Below are 20395 nucleotides of genomic sequence, written 5' to 3' on the forward strand. Positions count from 1 at the left end.
GCCAGAGAAAGTAGGAAGACGCAGGAATGGAGAGAGAAAATGCATGAGTGGAGGCAAACAGAAAGCAGGAGAAAGGAATTGGCTACCAGAAAAACCTCGAAGCAGTTGATAAGCCTCCTGGCTCACCAAACTGACTCTTTCCAGTCTCTCGTAGCCATGCAGGCAGATCTGTACCGTGGTAACTCACACCCCTTCCAAAGCTCTCTTTCTTGTTCCCCAGTATTTGCACAAAACACCCTTCTCCAGCAGCCTGGTTCTTACTACCCCCAGCTGCCTCCAACACCTGTACGATCACCTACCAGCCCTGATAACTACAATCCTTATCCTGTGCACTCCACCCCCATGACGCTGCAGCATATTAATCCTGAAGTGCAGCAGACATTGAACAGCAATCCAAACAGGACATATTCAAACCTCTGAATGTACAGTCCACCACCCTACCCACCTGCCCTTTTATGTACTGTATTTTGAATAAAGGATTTCATGGCTTTTACAATAGTTTTTATTATTGCAGAAAGTGGTAAATACTGTACCCCAAGGGAAAAATGAGCACAGCAAAGGCACTAAACATTACTGTTGGCTCTCAGCATCAAATTGCTCCCTTAAGGCATCCCTAATCCTTGAAGCCCTTTGCTGGGCCTCTCTAGTAGCCCTGCTGTCTGGCTGTGCAAATTCAGCCTCTAGGCGTCGAACCTCAGAGGTCCATTCCTCACGAATCTTTCACCCTTCCCTTCACAAATATTATGGAGGGTACAGCACGCGGATATAACAGTGGAGATGCTGCTTTCCCCCAAATCTAGCTTCCCATAAAGACAACGCCAGCGGGCTTTCAAACGGCCAAAAGCACACTCCACAGTCATTCTGCACCGGCTCAGCCTGTAGTTGAACCAGTCCTTGCTCCTGTCAAGCTTCCCTGTATATGGATTCATGAGCCATGGCATTAAGGGGTAAGCGGGGTCTCCAAGGATCACAGTGGGCATTTCGACGTCCCCTACTGTGATCTTGCGGTCTGGGAAAAAAGTCCCTGCCTGCAGCTTCCTGAACAGGGCACTGTTCCGAAAGATGCGTGCATCATGCACCTTTCCAGGCCTTCCTGAGTAAATGTCAGTGAAACGCCCATGGTGATCCACAAGCGCTTGGAGAACCACGGAGAAATACCCCTTGCGATTAATGTACTCTGATGCCAGGTGGGGTGGTGCCAGAATAGGAATATGCGTCCCATCTATTGCCCCTCCACAGTTAGGGAAACCCATTTGTGCAAAGCCATCCACAATGTCCTGCACGTTCCCCAGAGTCACAGTTCTTCTTAGCAGGGTGCGATTAAGGGCTGTGCAAACTTGCATCAACACTATTCCAACAGTGGACTTTCCCACTCCAAACTGGTTCGCCACCAATCGGTAGCTGTCTGGAGTTGCCAGCTTCCAGATTGCAATAGCCACCCGCTTCTCCACTGGCAGGGCAGCTCTCAATCTCGTGTCCCTGCCCCGCAGGGTAGGGGCGAGCTCAGCACACAGTCCCATGAAAGTGGCTTTTCTCATCCAAAAGTTCTGTAGCCACTGCTCGTCATCCCAGGCTTGCAGGACGATGTGATCCCACCACTCAGTGCTCGTTTCCCGAGCCCAAAGGCGCCATTCCATGGTGCTGAGCACGTCTGTTACTGCCACAAGCAATTTACTGTCTTGAGCGTAAGGCGAATCAATATCATCGTCTGACTCCTCACTGTCACTTTGCAGCTGAAGGAATAGCTCCACTGCCATGCATGATGTGCTGGCAACATTCATCAGCAAGGTCCTCAGCAGCTCGGGCTCCATTTGTAACAGAAATCACACTGCAGACTCACAATGCTGCCAAACTGCTCGGAATGTGTAGCAAAGCACCACGGGGCGTTGGAACAGGAAGTGGAAAGACCAGCACCCTTCCGTCCCCTTCCCACAAGCCACAGCGCCAAAATGGGACGAGGTGCTCTGTGGGATAGCTGCCCACAATGCACCACTTCCAACAGTGCTGCAAGTGCTGCAAATGTGGCCACACTGCAGCGCTGGTAGCTGGTAGCTGTCAGCGCTGGTAGCTGTCAGTGTGGCCACACTGCAGCGCTGGCCCTACACAGCTGTACGAACACAGCTGTAACTACCAGCGCTGCAGAACTGTAAGTGTAGCCATGGCCTCAGAGTTAGAAAGTTTTTGCCTAATATCTAACCTAAATCTTCCTTGCTGCAAATCAAGCCCATTATTTCTTGTCCTATTATCAATGGATGTATTTTTTTTATCACCTGGCTCTTCAGTTTGTCACATAAGTTTCAGCTAGACCTGGCCAGAAATTTTTCATCAAAATGTTTTTTTTTCAACAAAATGCCACTTTTGTTGAAATTAGAAACATTTTGAAAAGTGTCAATTTTGACTAACATCTGCTGAAATTTCATCTTGGAAAGACTTCATTTTGTGGATTTCCAATATTTTGTTTTGAAATTTAAAAAAATATTTTTATGCTACTGCTGAAACTGACATTGTAGTTGAAATATTCAGTTTTTATTTTAAATATCATTAGGACCAAAAACAAATTTCAAAATGTCATAATTTTACCGCAAACCAGAAATACAGAGTTTTAATCAGCTCTAGAATCAGCTTCATCAGGCTGCGTACATTTATACTAAAGAGAGAAATAAAATAGCGTATTTGCCAAAGGAGAAACCAGTCAGGACACAGACAGTCACTGTGGCACTAATCTTCCTAGCTCATTATTAACTTGAAAATCTCATGTTGGTATGTTTGAAAGGTTCATACGTTTAAGACAGATTTATAGATAAATTCTATCTGTCAGAATTGTGTTTTTCTTCCTTATTTAGAAGTATTTCAATAACCAAATCAATAAACCTGCATTAGTGTTACATGTCAGAGGTGGAAAGAGGACTTGGGAAAACTTCAAGGATCCCCCTCAGAGTTTTTGCCCTTTTCTCTCCATAGGGACTGAGATTAGTGGATTTGCATAGGAGACAGGATATGAGATCGTCAAACCCTACAGAGCTAGAAGATCTGCAAGGGAAGCAAGCTCCATCCCTTTAGAGTTTGAGGCATCCAAGGAGAAGGATTGTCTTTGCATATACATCCGTGCACCACCTCCTCACTTCCGCTGAGCCACTCTGCCTCAGGAGCTGGTATGGGAGGATGTTCTAGTAGTGGTTAGCACACTAGCCTGGGACTTGGGAGTTCCAGGTTACCCACTCCACCACAGACTTCCTATGTGACTTTGGGCTAAATTCACAAAGGAACTTAGGTGTGGTGATGCTGAGTGTCGCCACGCCTAATTTTTAGACACCTAGAAAAATCGCTGGGTTTCACAAAGCCTCTGCATCATCTTGGGATTGATGTCAGGCTGACAAGTCTATAATTATCTAGCTCATCCCATTTATTTCTTTCAGTATCGGCACAACATTTGCTTTCTGTGTGGGATCAAAACCTGCAATGCTTTTCCTATTGTTGGCTAAGGCTTTTTTTTTTTTAATAAAGTACTTAATTTGTAAATGTCTCATTGAACAATCTCTCTTATGCAAGCTGTGCCAGCAGCAGGCTGCCCCGTTCAGGCCAGACAAGGAGAGTTTGTAACTATCCCTGCAGTCTTTACAATGTTATAGAGAAGGAAAGGTTTCACTGGATAGTGCTAAAGCTATGGCAGATGCCCACTGACCATCCTAGAAAATGGCTTATTTTAATAGCTTTATACAGTTATTTCAGGTTTTAATCTTTCATGCTTAACTAACTCATTTTGTCTGAGAGGCTAACCAGCTGCATTCGCTGAAGTTCTTTTGTTCTGCCACTTTTGAATTAAGGGCTGAAATGGTCTCCCATAATTCAAAAATAAATTTAGCAATTAGCTTTCAGTAAAACAGACATAAACTGCTGGCATGAGACTAAGCATGGGACTCTTCAGATTAAAAGGATAAAAAACAGGTAATTATAATGGAGATCTGAATGTTTAACTAGTTTTTTCTAGCGTGAGAGGCACAGAGTACCCAATATCCTTGGACTGCAATCTAAATTTGCATTATTATAAAAATTAGAAAATCTCCATCTTGTCTGTTAATGTGGGGAATCATAATGTCCAAGTAGCAGTCCTTTCTTAAGATTGCAAAATATCCATAAAGCACCACAGCCACCCCTGTTCTCAGCCCTTACGGCTACAATAAATTTCATCTAATACAGTAACTGTAAGTCTAGGGGGAAGAATAACTGGGAATGTCTAGGCAAGAATATAACTTTTCTGTTACCACACCACACCTATTAATTCCCACGTTGGCTCTAATGAGAGATGGGTTAACGCTTCATTATTAGATTAAAACTATTTAAATGGAAAGGTATTTCAAAGACAAAGCTCAGTAATATCTCTGCATTACTGATTATTTTTAATTCAGGACTAGATTCTTTCTACCCACCTCCACTGCAGTCAGTTGCACTACTCATGCAATAAGACACTAGTCAGCACAAGTAAGAGCAGCAGAATCTGGCCCTGAATAAATCCCTTATAATAGCTAACAGACTGCAGTGGAGTATCAAAAATCAAGGTTTTGACTCGCATGCTCTCAATGGAGAATTGATAAGTTAAATGGTGTCCACCTTTCAGACCAAATGCTTTTTTGACTAAATGCTGCTTATAGGAAAGGCCAAACTGATACCATCCTTATTTTGCAGAGAAATTTAACTTGTAAAGCCAAAAAGAATTAGGCCACCCCACACACCTTTGAATAACTTCTGTCAAAAAGTATATACGCAACACAAAGCCAGTACTGCTGCCACTGAAGACTTCGTTGTCAAGGTTGCTTTTCTATTCCTCCGTACCCCTGCATCCCTGAACTCCACTGAGAGATGAACTTGACATCCTCCATGCTCTAGATAGGCTTTTGGTAGTGATAAAACAAATCTAATTATGAAATCACCAGGATCACGTGAGTCTGAGATTTTGAAATCACTTACTACCATCTATATTGAATGTCTTTTCTAAATGAACAATTAAGACTCAAAGAAAAATTATTACAACAATCTGCAACCCTCCTCATTTTTTTTGTCCTATACCTGGAGAGAAGATAATGGGCCCCTTCACCTTGAATGGTCTCTGAGAATATGGGAGAGACAAGGTGAATGAGGTAATGTCTCTCTCACCAACAGAAGTTGGTCCAATAACAGATAAGCTTTAAAATTAATGCTGAATATCAGAATATTCCAGAGCCCGGTGGTTAAGGCACTCACCTGAGAGGTGGCTGTTACCTGTTAAGAGGCAGCTGCTCCTCCTGCCTAGTATGTTGTGTAAGCTCACCTATAGGGGCCTGACCCGGTAGGTGAGCTCTGAGCTCACCCTGCTAGATTGGGCCCTGCAGATGAGTTAGGTATGGGAATGCCTATCTTTTCCCTATTTGTGAATCACTTTGGGGCTTAGGCATCTAGACGTCTGACATGGGGCTGCATTAACAAACATGAGTGACTAGAGAACTTTTTACTGCAAAAACTGCCGAGCAAGTTTAGGATCCTACAGTGTTGAGCAGCAGCTGAAGCGGGCGTTTTCTGATTCCTAGTGGGGACTGATTCTGGGATTTAGGCACCCAAATTGGCAGTTAGGTGCTTAAATCCTTTTGTGAATCTAGCCCATAGTCCCTCTGTGTCTCAGTTCCCTGTAAAATGAGGATATTAGCACTTTCCTAACTCACAGGGGTGATGTGAGGATAAATGCATCCAAGACTGTGAGGTGCTCAGATACTATGGTAATAAGGGCCATGTAAATATCTTAGAACCTGGCCCTGGCTTATCAGACAGTGTAAGGAAAAGATGGCAGAACAGTAATACCACTAGCATTTGAAAGGACTACATGTTTGCTGCACAAAGCAGCTGCTCCCCAGCTCTGCTTCTTCTCCATGCTGGCAGGATACCATTCACCCCAAAGCTCCTGGAGCTCCAAAAATGAGGGGGAGTGCAGAGAGAGCAGCTGTGGGCTCCACCGAGCTGTCACATTCCTTCCCTCTGCTATTCTCTCAGCCCGTGGGTTGCTTTCAGAGACCTTCAGCCCCATGTTTCCCCTTTCTGTCTCCTGGAAAGGAGCACAGTGAACTATTTGATAACCAACATATCTGTTCTTAAAGTGGAGAGACTCTTTCAACAAATCAGTTAAACAGAAAAATGCTACAAAAATAATCTGAGGACTTTTTCTTCCTCAGAGCACTTATTATTGAGATCAGTATTGTGTTAATGTGGCTGTTTATACAGGAAATACATTCCAATTTAATGCCATTATTTGTGGGGGGAGGGAGGAGGGAAGGGTTGTTTTATAAACTGTAGTGAATCGTGTGGTTTGAAGATGAAAATGGCATGTGCTTTACTCTATAGACTCTGCTATATTTTTTTGCAATCTAGCTCAGTTTGCTGCTGCTCAGTTCCATCATTTCCCCTCCTTCAGCAGAAGCACAAAATCAAGGAATGAGTTTGTTCCTGCTGCTCCTTAGCTTTTTATACCTGGTAAACCAGCTTCTTCTGGCGAAAGAATTGAGTCCCTACAGAAGTAACTTTACATTCTGTTGAATTAAAAAAACAGAAGCAGGAGAAACTCTTGTATACTGCACTTATATTTAGATGAGAGCACTGTGCTATGTGAAATAATTTAGGATCTTTTTTTAAAAATATAGTTACAAATGATCATTTGAAGTAATACATTTGAAAATACATTTTGCATAATTTGTTAGATTGTTAATCTAGATTTTGTCTTGTTCAGATTATTTTTGATGTTTAACACAAGTACATCATCTCAAGCACAAAAGTCCAGAACTGTAAATAGATATTCAGTACCCAATTACAAGCAATTTATTGCACTTTCCAGGTGGGAGCCCAAATTCTCATTTCTTAAATGGAAAATAAATACTAGTCAGTATGCCTAGGGCAAAGGTTACCAAAGTGTGGTATGTGTAGGTTTGATGTGAAGTGCATTGATGGAACAACAGTTTTTAAGAAGGTGGCACATAAATCAATAGAGTTTGGGAATCGCTGCCCTAGAGGATGCTTAAAAAAGACCATACATCTTAAAAACAAACAAACAAAAAAAAACCTTGAAGGGTTATGACTACTTCGGTGACATAGTATTCTGTTAGGGGAGTACAGTACAGTGCTAGAATGGATGAGCCCGTTGACTATATGACAGTTGAGGGCACTCAGTATTGTACAAGATTTGGATATAATAGAGTACTAGTATAATACCTAGAGGAAACCATGGCAGTCATTGATCAGTTTCCCGAAAACACTGTCAGAGTGATGGAATTCTTAGAAGATGATACACTGTATGCCGTACATATGTCAGTACATCGTAATTCCATTTCTGTTTACTTTAATGTAAAGACAAGAAGGGGAAAAAGTATTTTCTAAGGGTTATCCTAAACCAAAGAGATTTGCTCTATTTAAAAATTATGAAGGAGTTAATACAGTTTCGGGTACTTTTCCTGCCCTTCATTTCTTAGCCAGTTTTTGTGGTTTTATAATCACATTTTTCTATTCTTTAAATATTCCCTGTGTCTGTGTGAAAGACCCACACAAACAGAGAAGAGATTATCCAGGGGAATCATCAGTCATAAAGTAAACAAACTGGAAAAAAATTCCCTTTTCCTTTTTATAGTGCTCTGAAGTAACTTACACCAGTATTGGGTAAAATGTTCTAAGAAAAAGTCTGGATTTTGTTGGTGGTGATGGTTTTTTGTATTGTTTTTAATTCATCTCTTCTAAAGTTACAGCTAGTATATTCAAATTATATATTTTTAGGGAAATTGTCATCATTTCAAATGTGTGCAGACACGCTAGTACTATGGGTAACATATCTTTAACAGCAGTCTTGGGTAAGAGGACGGTTACCATAGTTCGTCATTCATCACCTATCTTTAAAACAAGACAACCACCACCTTCCCAAAAGACACAGGCTTTGCATTTGTAATTTTAATTCAGTAATGATCTTATCAAAACAAATTCTCCCTACAGTGACAGCAGGATGCATTGGAGAGCACAGAGATCTGGGAGTCAAGAGACCCATGGTACTCCTGGCACTTCCACTGATGCAGGCCCTGATCCCGCAATACATTCTGCATCAGTGGCCTCCAAAGCAGCCACATTGAAGTCACGGGGGGCACTGTGCTGAATCCATTGCAAGATTGGGGCCTTATTGTTTGATCTTGCACAGCCTCTTTGTGCTTCAGAGCCTTATATTATAGATGGGGAATAATGATACTACTTCACTGGTCATTAAGTGCTGTGATATTTGAAGGCTGCTAGATAATGTTTTGTTGTTGCTGAATATATTATTGGTGAACATCAGTAAGACCTGGTCTACACTACAGCTTACTTATCAGATGGGGTAGCTATGTTAGTCTGGATCTGCAAAAAGCAACAGAGTCTCCTTTGGCACCTTACAGACTAAAAGATGTATTGGAGGATAAAGCTTTCGTGGGTGAATACCCACTTCGTCAGACACATGCATCAATACATCTGTTAATCTATAAAGTGCCACAGACTACAGCTTACGTTGACCTAACTCTGTAAGTGTCTACACTAAAATGTCACTCCCACCAATGAATTTACCCACTACACCAATTTAATAAATCCACCTCCACGAGAGGCGTAGTGTCAATGCCGCTGTAGTTATGTCAATGCAGTGTCAGTGTAGACGTGTTGCTTATGTTGACTGTTGCTGCCATTCAGAAGCTGCCCCACACTGACAGTTAAATTGTTGCAAGTGCTCCTGGTGAGGACGTGCACCCCAACACAAGCACAGCATGGATGTGCAAAAGCCATTTAATTACTGCGGTGGCCGTATGTTGCTATAACTTATGTCGACATAATTTTGTAGTGTGGACATACCCTAAGTTAGAGTGTGTTATCTATTGTCCATGTAGCAGAGTTATTTTTAACATCTATCCCCAAGCATTTAATAAAGGCTTTGTTTTTGGAAGCTTACCAACTAAGGAGATTCGTGAAAAATGTCTAACCTTTGTGTGAGTAGTAGATTGCTTATGTTATCTCTTAAGAATCGTAGCCTAGAGATCTTATTGGAAGGTTGGCTAATTGGAGACTTGTTTTTAGACTGCTCTGTGTTGTACAGACAGAATCTTTTCTTTTCTTTTTTATATCAACTCAGTCTCCTGAGAGAGCTGGGTGCTGAATAAGAGCTTTCCATTGTAACCCTAATCAGATCAATGTGTATGTGTCATCTGTCCCACCGAACTGAATTGCTCTTTCAGTCAGGATGCTGATGTCTCATTCTCAGTGACATACAGTATTAACTCAGTGAGAAGCAAACTGCTGATTTGGTTTATTTCAGTTAAGAATCTCCCCCACCTTGCCTTTTACTATTTGTGTAAGATCAGTTGCCTTGTACCTTTCATTAGAGTTCTGATAGGACAATCATATTTAATGCAAATAAATGGTTGCCCAAGTGAGACTGTTTACAAAATAAGGCATTGGAATAGGTTTCCCTTTTAAGTCCTCCTATAATTATGCTTACGCTGTTTTTTTTAAGTCTCTCTATTATAATACACGGGGAAGCTAGATTTTTTTGTTTTTGTTTTTTTGTTTAACTTTTCCTGGTAAGTAAAGCTAAACACCTGATAACTGCTGCAGATTTGTTCATCAAATGGTAAGTGGGCTGCTTTTTTTCACTACAAAAGAAAAATCAAAATCCTTTTTGTTTTAAAAGAAATGTATTGGGGAAAAATTATTTACAACTACAATTTACAGCCTCTACATTGCCCCTTATAACACATGTGTTGTTAATAAGCAGACATATATTTATTTGGTATTCATAAGTGGAACCTACTGAAAATGTTTGCTTTGATTTGGTGCCCATAAAATGTGTGAATGGTCTTCTGTAACTTGTCTTTTGTTGCATAGCATCTATTTTTAACAACACTGAACTGCTTTTTCCTTAGCTTACTTTCATCTCATTCAGGGCCGCCCAGAGGATTCACGGGGCCTGGGGCAGGGCTGGGTCTTCGCGGCAATTCAGTAGCGGGTCCCTCTCGGAGGGAAGGATCCGCCGCCGAATTGCTGCCAAAGAATGAAGCGGTTTCGGTAGAGCTGCCGCCGATCACGGCTTTTTCCTTTTTTTTTTTCCCCCCGTGCTTGTACTCACCGGGCGGTGCTCGAAGGCTTCAGCAGCACATCAGCGGTGGGTCCTTCACTTTCTCCGAGTCTTCCGCTGCACTGAAGGACCCGCCGCTGAAGACCCGGAGTGAGAGAAGGGCCCGCCACCGAAGTGCCGCCAAATACCCAGAGCAGCTTGTGGGGTCCCTGTGGCGCCTGGGGCAAATTGCCCCACTTGCCCACCCTGCCCCTCGGCTGCCCTGATCTCATTATTCTTTTATCCCCTTTAAACCATCCTAAACAATCACTCTTTCCTCTAACCTGCCATCTTCAGTTACTTGTAGACCGTTTTCCTAGCCTCCTTAGATGTTACATGTATTTTGTTTAAGTCTTTCTTCGTAAGTGAGTCTGCCTAGTTCATTGATCATCCTTGTTGGTCTTCTCTGTTCACTGAGTTTTATTGACATTTGCCTGCCACTGAAGTCTCCAGAATTTTCTGCATTAATAGGACATAATTAGTAACTTTGTAAAATACTAATGAACAAAAATACATTGAAAGGGATATTATCAATGCTATATTTATACATGCAATGCATACAGTGTGGTCCCCTCAGTGTTATCTAGACCACTGGTCTCCAAACTTTTTTAATCATGCGCCCCATCAGTAAAAAATTTTGGAGCATGCACCTCCTGCTCCTGGCCAAACTGTCGAAGCAAAAAAAAAAAAAACAAGCCGAACTGCCAAAGGGGGCGGGGAAATGGCGGTGCTCCTCCTGCCATGCACCCCAAAGGGTCCTCTTGTGTAGTTTTAAAAAAACAGAAAAATCTTAAGAATTTATGGTGGCTTTTTGTAATTTCTTAAATTTATCTAATTAATTTTAATCAAAGTTGAATAAAAAACTAACCTGCTGATGTTTATTGAGGATTAGATATGATCCCCTTACTCAGCTCTTCTGTTTTGTAGCATCACTGATTTCAATGGAACTATTCTTAGAGTAAAGTGATAAGCAACATGAGTGAAGGTGTCAAAATTAGGACATAGTAGCTTTTGTTTTAACCATACCATTAACAAAAGGACAACATAACACATTTATGATGAATAGTTTACTTCCGAAATTCACCATTTTGTACTATCAAGTAGAATTGTATTTTTAGAAGCTGTGTTCCTTTCTCAGGTATTTCCTTTATGGAGTTTGAATCTCAATATACTGCATGATGTGGCAATGAATTGTCAACACTGCAGAAATGTAGTCCAAATGTAGCCGAACTGCCGGGGGGCGGGGAATGCTACTCAGACTCCTGGCCGAACTGCTGAAGGGAGGGGGAGAAGGGGCACTGCTCCGGTGGCATTCCTCCTGCCGCGCACCCAGAAGGATCCTCTTTGGAGACCACTAATCTCACTGATCTACACGGGATTATCTCTTCCCTGGTCTGTTATGTGATACCTTTATGTAAGCAGCCCAAAACTGCATTGGTATTCTCATATTTGTAATGTTAATATTGTAGAGGCACTTATAACATACCTTGTATTATTTTTGTACGTGTGCTTTTATATATATAAAATATATAAAAACAGACACAAAATAATGATTATGGGGTTATATTTATTTAGGCAGGCCAAATTTTGTCAACCTTGATAATAATGCTTTTAAATGTATTTATGGTCAGCAGTAGTTTACAAAGTTACCACTTGCATACAATTTAACAGAACTGGTCAAAACTCAAAATCTGACACTTAAAAATTTCTTTCATCCTGAATTAGAATGAAAAATCAGATTTAAAACTTTCCTGCATTTTCCAACAAAACTCGTCTTTCCGAATTTTTTTGACCAGCTCTATTATTAAGCAATGATGATTTCTTCAACTCAGTATAAATGTGTCATAGCATCTTTATAGCTTTTCACATAGTTATATAGTGAGAAGCATGTTGTTGGCTAATTATTTTTCATGCCTCAAAGTGTTCTGCCCTGTGTTAGATGAATAACTAGTTAACTATGTAAGCTGATTTTAGTCTCTTTCAAACATCTGCTAGTTTGGTCTTGCCCATTGTTTTTAACTTGTAAAATACTTTTCAGAACCAAAATGGGTAATTCCAAATTCCTCTGCAGGGCAAGGGGTGGCAGCATATTAAATCAGCCCTGGGTCATTTTTATAATAATTAGCACTTAAAGAATGCTTTTTGATATGAAGGTATCAAAGCACTTTACAAAAGTTAAGTGACTTCCCAAGGTTACACAGCAAGTTAGTCAGAGGTGGGAGTAAACCTCTGTTGTTCTGAATTCCATTCACAGACTCTGTCTCCTGGATCACGCAACACTTTCCTGCTGAAGGAGGAGGAAAGCAAGACAAGTAATATAATACAATAGTGGTCTCAAAGCCAGTCCTGGAAATGTTTTCTACTGAAGTAATAGGGATGTGGATATTGATAGTAAGCCACCTTTTAAAAAAAAAAAGAATACCTATAGCTTATCCGTTTAATATAGCCAAGCTGAACCTATAGCCGATCTGTTTATGTAGATTCTCCAGTCAAGCTCTCAGAACTCAATGGCTTAAATCTATATGTGAAACAATTTATTTTCACTTTGGATGTTTAAGTCTAAACACATCCCTTGGCCCGCTCCGTTTCCTGCAGCCCCCATTGGCCTGAAACAGTGAACTGCAGCCAGTCGGAGCTGTGATTGGCCAAACCTGCGGACGCTGCAGGTAAATAAACTGTCTCAGCCCACCAGCAGATTCCCTGATGGGCCGCCTGCTAAAGGTTGCCTATCCCTGATCTACAGTACTCCTTTGCTATCTTTTAGTACTTTAACTCCTTCCGAGGGTGAAAGCAAACAACTGTCCTAGATAATTTCACATTAGCCAAACGTAAATGAAATTGTACATCACAAATAAAGAAAAACATTGAATTGAGAGATGGGTAGAAATAAAGAAGCATGCTTACATGGATCCTGAATAAAGAGAAAGTGTCATTAGACATAAAGTTTAGTTATAGAATATTGAATTACCTCGGCCTACAGCATTGCAGAAAACATTCTTTACCCCAGTCCAAAGCTTTCTGCCTACACCAGTCATGTGTTCTAGTCTCTTTATCAAGAGAGCATCTTGATAAAATTCTGCACTTTCACACAGCTGTACAATGACCATTAACTTCAGTGGTGTTATGTTCTCTCTATATAAACAGTAGTTATATATGTTCAGTCGGAATACATTTTTATTTTAGATGAAGGGAAAGAACAAACAAGAAATGACAGAAGTAAAGTCTTCATGAAATAACACATTACATTTCCTCTAAAATGTTTCCCCAGATCTATCTCACAAAATGGCAGCTGTCCTTTGAAGACAGCAGGCTCCTAGACGCCTACAGATTTGGTAGGGAAAAAAATTAGAAACAAGTTATACAGTGGCCTTAGCTGATCTATAATTCAAGATGAAGCTAGCTAATTGTTATGGACCTGATTTAACCCCCCCCCCATTTAAATTTCTTGAAAAATAATTGAATTTTGCATGCCCTCCTCCCAGGGAATCTGTATAGGAAGTTTTGTACAAAACAGAAATGGAATTTTAAAGTTAGCGTGTCTTGAAAATTGACATGAAGTTCTCTTTTGGGAGAAATGTGACACATAGTTTGGCTCATAATGGTTGCAATCCAGCAAAGCATTCAAGCACATGCTTAACTCTAAGCACCCAAGAAGGCCTTTTGAAATAAATTGGACTACAAATGTGTTTAAATTTAAGCACGTTCCTGAGTGTTTTGCTGCATCAGGGACAATATCTCCAGATGATGACCTAAAAACTCCAGATTTGTTTTGTTGGCCTTGCTGTGAAAATACTTAAGTTTTTTGTTTGACCTTTGCTTTATTTTTTGGGAGGTATTGGGGGAAACTGGGGAAGATACATTAACAGCTACTATGGTGAAGCAAGGAAGGGGTTAACTGGATGCTCTTAAATACAGAATTATAAAAAGTGAGTGGAATGTTGTCAGAAGGGTTCTGAAGGAGTCTTCTTCAGCAATTAGCCAAATGGTTGGCTGTAGTGATCATTTGCCATTTGGTCCATTTCTGTGCAGCCTCAAGGGCTTGACGGGCCAATGTCGGAACAGACTTGATTGATGCACCCATGTAATAGGGGGTCTGCCTCTAGGCCACATCTACTCCTTGATTGGTGGAAGAGAAGTGATGAATATGGTGCTCAAGTGAGAGAACTGAGGATGAGTGTGTTGCGTGGCTGAGATGTGGGTATATGGAAACATGGATGCTGTTAGCATTTGGTGTTAGAGGTGGGCTAATAGATTTTTTTTTTACCTGGGCTGAGAAGTTTGTGGAGAGTCCTTCAAAGCTGAACTAAGTAAATAATGCAGTGTGTATTTGTGATCATTCAGTATCATAAAGGGATTCATCCCAAACCCTACTGTGTTTATACTTTTGATTTTTGGAGTAACTGGTATCTAAGAAATATGAGAATTAATAGTAAATTCTACTTAGCACATGCATTGTGCTTTATTTTTGAAAAATGATGTATAGACATTAGGTATTCTAACAGCCTTGTGTCCAACTCATAAGTAGTTAGATAAACGTTGGTATTCCCATTTTCTAGATTTAGGTGGGAGGGAAGGAAGCTGTACAAGATATTAAGTTGATTGCCCTTGGTCACACTTCAGCTCCTTAACAGAGCCACAGAACTTCCTGACTCCCAGTCTTGTACCAGATCTGTTAGCTCTTGCCCTCACCTTAAAATCTGTGGGTGGTCTAGCTATGTGGTGGATAGACAAGAATGGAGAGCTGTACATTCATCAGGAGCTCAAGAAGTGCTCAGCCTTTGACCTACTAAAAAGTTAATTTAACTTAATAGGTTAAAGAGTTATACACCACATGTTGATTTGTCACACATCCATCACTTCAATTTTCATAAATCTGCAGAATCATTTTAGATCAGCACAGTTTTCTCTGTAAATCTGCTTTAAATCCCCTGTCTCTTTACTTATTACTAGGGTTGCCAACTTTGTATTTAAAAAATAAGAGACTGTTTCCTTAGCAACACCGCTCCACTCCTGCTCCTGATGTTATCATTATTATTATTAATAATAATTAGTACTCACCCACATTTGCCAGGGGTATTTCTTGCTGCTTTTTGCAGCACTCAGCAACTCCAGATCTTGTACAGAAATGAAAAAATAAGGGACATCCCTTGTAATAAGGGACTGTTGGCAGCCCTACTTATTGTTCTTCAGATCTGTCTTTGTTCTATTGCATAAGCAAGATATTTAACCTAAACAAGATCAAAGGCACCACAAGACAGTTCATGAATGGTTCTCCTGTAGTATCAACTTGTACATAGTCAGGGAAAACCATAATGACCTAAGGAATAGATCTGTGCTATAGTAGAAACTTGTTCACTGGCCAAGTCTGAAAATATGTTATCACTTATTTTTCTAAAAGGATACAGTAATTTCATACTGTCTAAATTACTGGCTAATGGTTGCTGGTTTCAAAGAGTAGAGTGTTTAAGTATCTGTTCCATGAGAATAGGATTGTTCAAGGAGTTGAACTGATAAATATGAAACTCAGCAAGGGCCAATTTTTAAAAGGTATTTAGGTGCCTCAAGATGCAGATTGAAAATCCCACTAGGAACCTATCTGCATCTTTAGGTGCTTATATATCTTTAAAAGATCTGGCCCCAAGAACCTTTCAGACATTTCTTGTATATGCAAATAGTGATTTAAAAAAACAAACAAATATAAGGAAGTACTTCTCCACACAACACAGAGTCAGCAGGTGGACCTCATTGCCAGGAGATGTTTGAAGTACAAAAGCATAAGTTATAAATGGGTTCAAAAAAGAATTAGATCCTTTCATGGAGGATAAGTTCATCCAATGGCTATTAGCCAAGATAGGGATGCAACCCGATGTTCCAGGTGTCCCTAAACCTCCAAATGCCAGAAATTGGGACTGAACTACAGGAATGGATCACTCAAAATTGCCCTTTACTGTTCATTCCCTCTGAAACATCTGATACTGTCCACTGTTAGAGGCAGGATACTGCACTAGATGGATCATTCATTTGGCCATACAGATGCTGGAGGCTTTACTTGATATCTGAAGGAAATGGAAAACTACAGAGAACCTAAATGAGAAATTGAACTCTTCCACTAGTTCTGGAATTCTAATTACATTTAGAATAACTGTCAGGGTTATACAGCAGAACATGAGCAAGTATTTGACTGTTTCCCCCAGCATAGCTACATATCAACCAGAACTTTGATAGCATAGAATATAAAAATATAATGTGGAAAAACACCTTTTGAAATGTTAATCTTTTCTCCTCTCTTTTCTCTAGGATTATGATTGCTTTTTTGAAGCAAAGGAAAGCAACACAGTCTTCTCCTTTCTAGGGCTGAAACCTAGCTTGGCATCAAAGGTGAATATTGCAATTACAGACCTTTATGACTCCTCTTGCGATCTTCAGCTTGAATTTACTTTGAGAGAAGCTGAGAGGTCAACATGTTCATGCTGATGCTCCTCTCTCCTCTCTCTCTCTCTCTTTCCTTGCCAATATTACATTAATGAACTATGTGAAATTGGAACAATAAACAGAAAAGCATTTTAGACCAAACAAAATCTTACCTGTTTTAATTTCTGATATATAATAGAAGCTATAGTTATCTTCTGCCAATTACACATTAAGGGCAAAATGCTGCTGTGTTACACCAGTGTAAATCCAAAGTGACTCCATTGATTTCAGAGGGGCTGTTCAGGATTTACACTGGTGTATCAGCAGAACTTGCCCCTTAGTGACATAAGTGCAGCTAAGGATGCAAAAACATCTTTGTTTTGCTGTGGAAATAGTAGTCTGGGAAAACAGCTAACATTGATCAATATTTGGTCAGTAGGTGTTTAAAAAAATCAGTTAACTGATTCAGGATGTTGGTGAAGCCACTTGATTGTAGCAACTCCTTATGGGACAGTTAAAACTTGGAGGAAGTATGTATGTAGCAGGAAGTGCATAGGATGCATGGCACCAGTCACTTGCAGTTAGCATCTCTATTGAGTAGACAATATAATTCCTGATACAGTACTGCTTTACCTGTTGCGATCCTGGACTGTCTCATTGTCTCACTGTATGAGGATCCTTTGTGAAATGGGCCAAACAGCTGGCCAAGTTTTTTTCCCCCTCGGATCCTTTGCATTTGTTCTCCTCTTGCCACAAGTGCTATGTCAGGGCCAAATCCTGGCCCATGGTTTTCTATGAATAAATAGATCTCCATAAAGAAGGATTCCCTTATTCTAGAGACTTGTTATTCCTGAATACTGTGCAGGGGATGAGGAAGTGCGGAAGGAGATTCCTCTGGCAGCCACTTCTTTGGTTTTCCTTACTCACTACCTTCAAGCCAGAGTCCCAGGAAAAACATTCCCTTCTGGCCCCCAAATCAGAAACAGCAGCTGCTCATTGCTGTGTTATTGGAAAGCACCATGTTGCAGGCCTGGAGAAGAGTGTGCATGTGAATTCCCCCAGAACAGTATGTGAATGATCTAGTTTTAAAACCTGAGGCAAGAAGTGCAGCTGGCCATCAACTAAACTTTGAAACTGACCAGACAGGCTGGCAGGCATACAAAGTAACCGAACATTAATGTTACGGTGTTGCTAGGTTCTTACAGTTATACAGTGATCTTGGGGGTTACTTGTAATAAAAGTGGGTAACGATTCCAGATAGAAGTGTGATCTTCCAGTTGTTGGTGTCCCTTAGATATTGCATGGGAATGTTCAGGTACTGTATTTGATGTGGAAAATTTCAGTTGTAATTGCAAATTCGCAGTCCTCTAACTTTATTGGAAGGTATATTTGTTCATCCAGTTATACTTGTATGAACAAATATGAGTTCAAGCTGTAATAAGTATCCCCAGATCCAAAAAAGAATAAAGAACTACACAGTTAGTTGATTTTGTCCCCCATCTTTTATACAGGAGTCAGAACCCTAGAAAAATTCTCTGAAGATTCAACAAGCACATCTGGATGAAAAACCTTGTTCAGCACATGACTGCTTTCCTAATGGATCACTGTGATTAAAAAGCTGATGTGAATCGTCAATATTTTGCTTGCCATGGAAGAAGTGCTTTCCAAAGATGTGAAATTAATGTGTACACAAAATGGGATAAAGGGTGAGATGATACTCCTTTTTTTTAAAAAAATGCCAACTCTTGATGTTTCACATTTGTCTATGGATTACATTTTCACTGGCTTTGGTATTCTAGCAAATAATCTATTTAACTCTGAAGATGGGTGGATGTTGAGGAATGGAAGTGTAAAATCTGCATGGTCATGGAAGGGGATCTGGCAAGTATGTGAATCCTTTAAATCTTCAGCTACTGCAGTCTGGATAAAATTAGGTTATCATGACAGTTATAGTTTTGATGGTTAATAGAAAGTGGTGCTAGTTACGATACAGAAGATGGAAAAACAGCATGAAGAACTTGGTCTATGCCAAAAACTGCAGATTTCTGCTCAGTATATTTACTGTGCTGTCTATGCTAGAACATGTTTATGGCAATATATATGGGCTACTAAGCTCTTTCATAAAACGTTCACATTACAATTGGCAGTTAAAAAAAAACAATGGTTAATGGAGAGGGGAGAGAACTGAAAACTGATGCCTTCTTGACATCCGTAGGTGGTCTCTCCCACATACTGCAATAAAATTGTTCTGTTGATGTGTTTGAAAACAATTCTTTTGTTGGCAAGTACATTTTAACATGCGAGGTGTGTGTCAAACTTGTGCGTATCGCAGTTGAAAAGACATCATACAAAGCCATTACGTAATATCTGTTATTTGGGTATGACTTTCCACCTCAAATTTTAGAGCTCATCATTTGGCTGTTTAAAAGATTTCCAAAGTTATGGGTCTAATTCTGCTTCCCTTAATCACTTTGAATAGAATTCAACTCCACCATTAGCCCCACTGATGTTGGTAGAACTACTTCTAAAGGTAGGGCTCGATCTTGCAGATAACTTAAACACAGCAGTGTCCCCATGACTTGAAGGTGAAATCTGTTAAAGACAATGGGATTGCTCACATGTTTAAAGTAAAGCCGGTGTATAAGTGCTTTGCTGGATAAGGCCACGGTATCTGACCCCTTGCAGGATCAAAGAAGCATCAGTTACATTCATTGTGAATAAGGGAAGCAGGAACTGCCCCTGGGGATTATCCTGATGTAGCAGAGCCCAGTGTGCTATGATTTAACCATTTTTTAAAAATTGAAATTGAGAGTAGACCGCTTAGCAAATGGATTGTCTGTAATCTAGTCTAATTGCATTTAGCAATGGGAATCCCTTTGCCATGTTAAAATAACAGTTATTGAACTTCATAAATGTAGCTTCTGCTTAACCCTTGGAGCTTTCTTCCAGAACAATTTGATGGTCATTTGACTGTGCTATTCCAGTAAGTATTCTGGCTTCGCTGGGCAAATGGCACATGGCTGCTAAGTGTGAGGGACAGCTTTCCTGCAGTCACCGGAATGCCTGGGCTATATTTGGTGGTGGCTAAGACGCCTGTCAGATACCCTTGTGCTGGAAGGCTGTTTTTGCTTGTAAGCATGGAAGTGAGCACAAAGGTGACCCACTCTCCATATAGTGACTGTCCTATGTGTAACAATTCTCATATGCTACTATAACAAGTACAGTAGTTTGTGAAATTGGAAGACTGCTGGCTCAGGACAGGTGTGAATAAAGAGGCACAGGGATAGTCCTGCAGAATTATCCCTGTGCCTCTTTATTCACACCTGTCCTGAGCCAGCAGTCTTCCAATTTCACAAACTACTGTACTTGTTATAGTAGCATATGAGAATTGTTACACATAAGACAGTCACTATATGGAGAGTGGGTCACCTTTGTGCTCACTTTGAGCTGTGTCAACTGTTACTGCTTTTTTGAAGAGAGGTGATTTCCCTTCACTTAATTAGCATTGTCTCAATTTACACGTACTCCACTCAGAACTCTGCGGCAGTGTTTGTATTGAAAAGCAAATGCTAAAAAATGGAATTTTGTGAACCAAATTCTGCTTTTGATCTTCTCATGCTGCTCCTATTGAAGTAAAAGGAGCCACATGCATACACTGAGTGGAATTTGGTTCCGTCGTTATATTTTCATCAGCCCCTGCTGTGGATTCCTCTCCTGGGAGTGCTGTAGCCAAGGTTTTCAAATATAAATATATTTTTTAAAATAGTAATATGTTGCCTATGATAAAAGTTGTGTTCATAGTTTTATAATCACATATTTTATGGGGTCTTAACTTCACTGTAGAAATGGATTTGG

General features: G+C 40.4%; 1 protein-coding gene across 1 annotated transcript in view; it reads left to right on the plus strand.

Annotated features, from left to right (window-relative positions):
• The window catches only part of SH3BGRL2 (SH3 domain binding glutamate rich protein like 2), a 58471-nt gene extending 38671 nt beyond the window's left edge, over positions 1-19800 (plus strand). The window contains exons 3-4 of the mRNA XM_030555801.1: positions 16427-16507; positions 18052-19800. Coding sequence (XP_030411661.1) covers positions 16427-16507; positions 18052-18066 — 96 coding nt within the window. The 3' untranslated portion in view covers positions 18067-19800. The remainder of the gene's footprint in view (positions 1-16426; positions 16508-18051) is intronic.
• The last annotated feature ends 595 nt before the right edge of the window (positions 19801-20395 follow it).

This window comes from Gopherus evgoodei, chromosome 3, assembly GCF_007399415.2.
Source record: "Gopherus evgoodei ecotype Sinaloan lineage chromosome 3, rGopEvg1_v1.p, whole genome shotgun sequence".
Taxonomy (NCBI): Eukaryota; Metazoa; Chordata; order Testudines; family Testudinidae; genus Gopherus; species Gopherus evgoodei.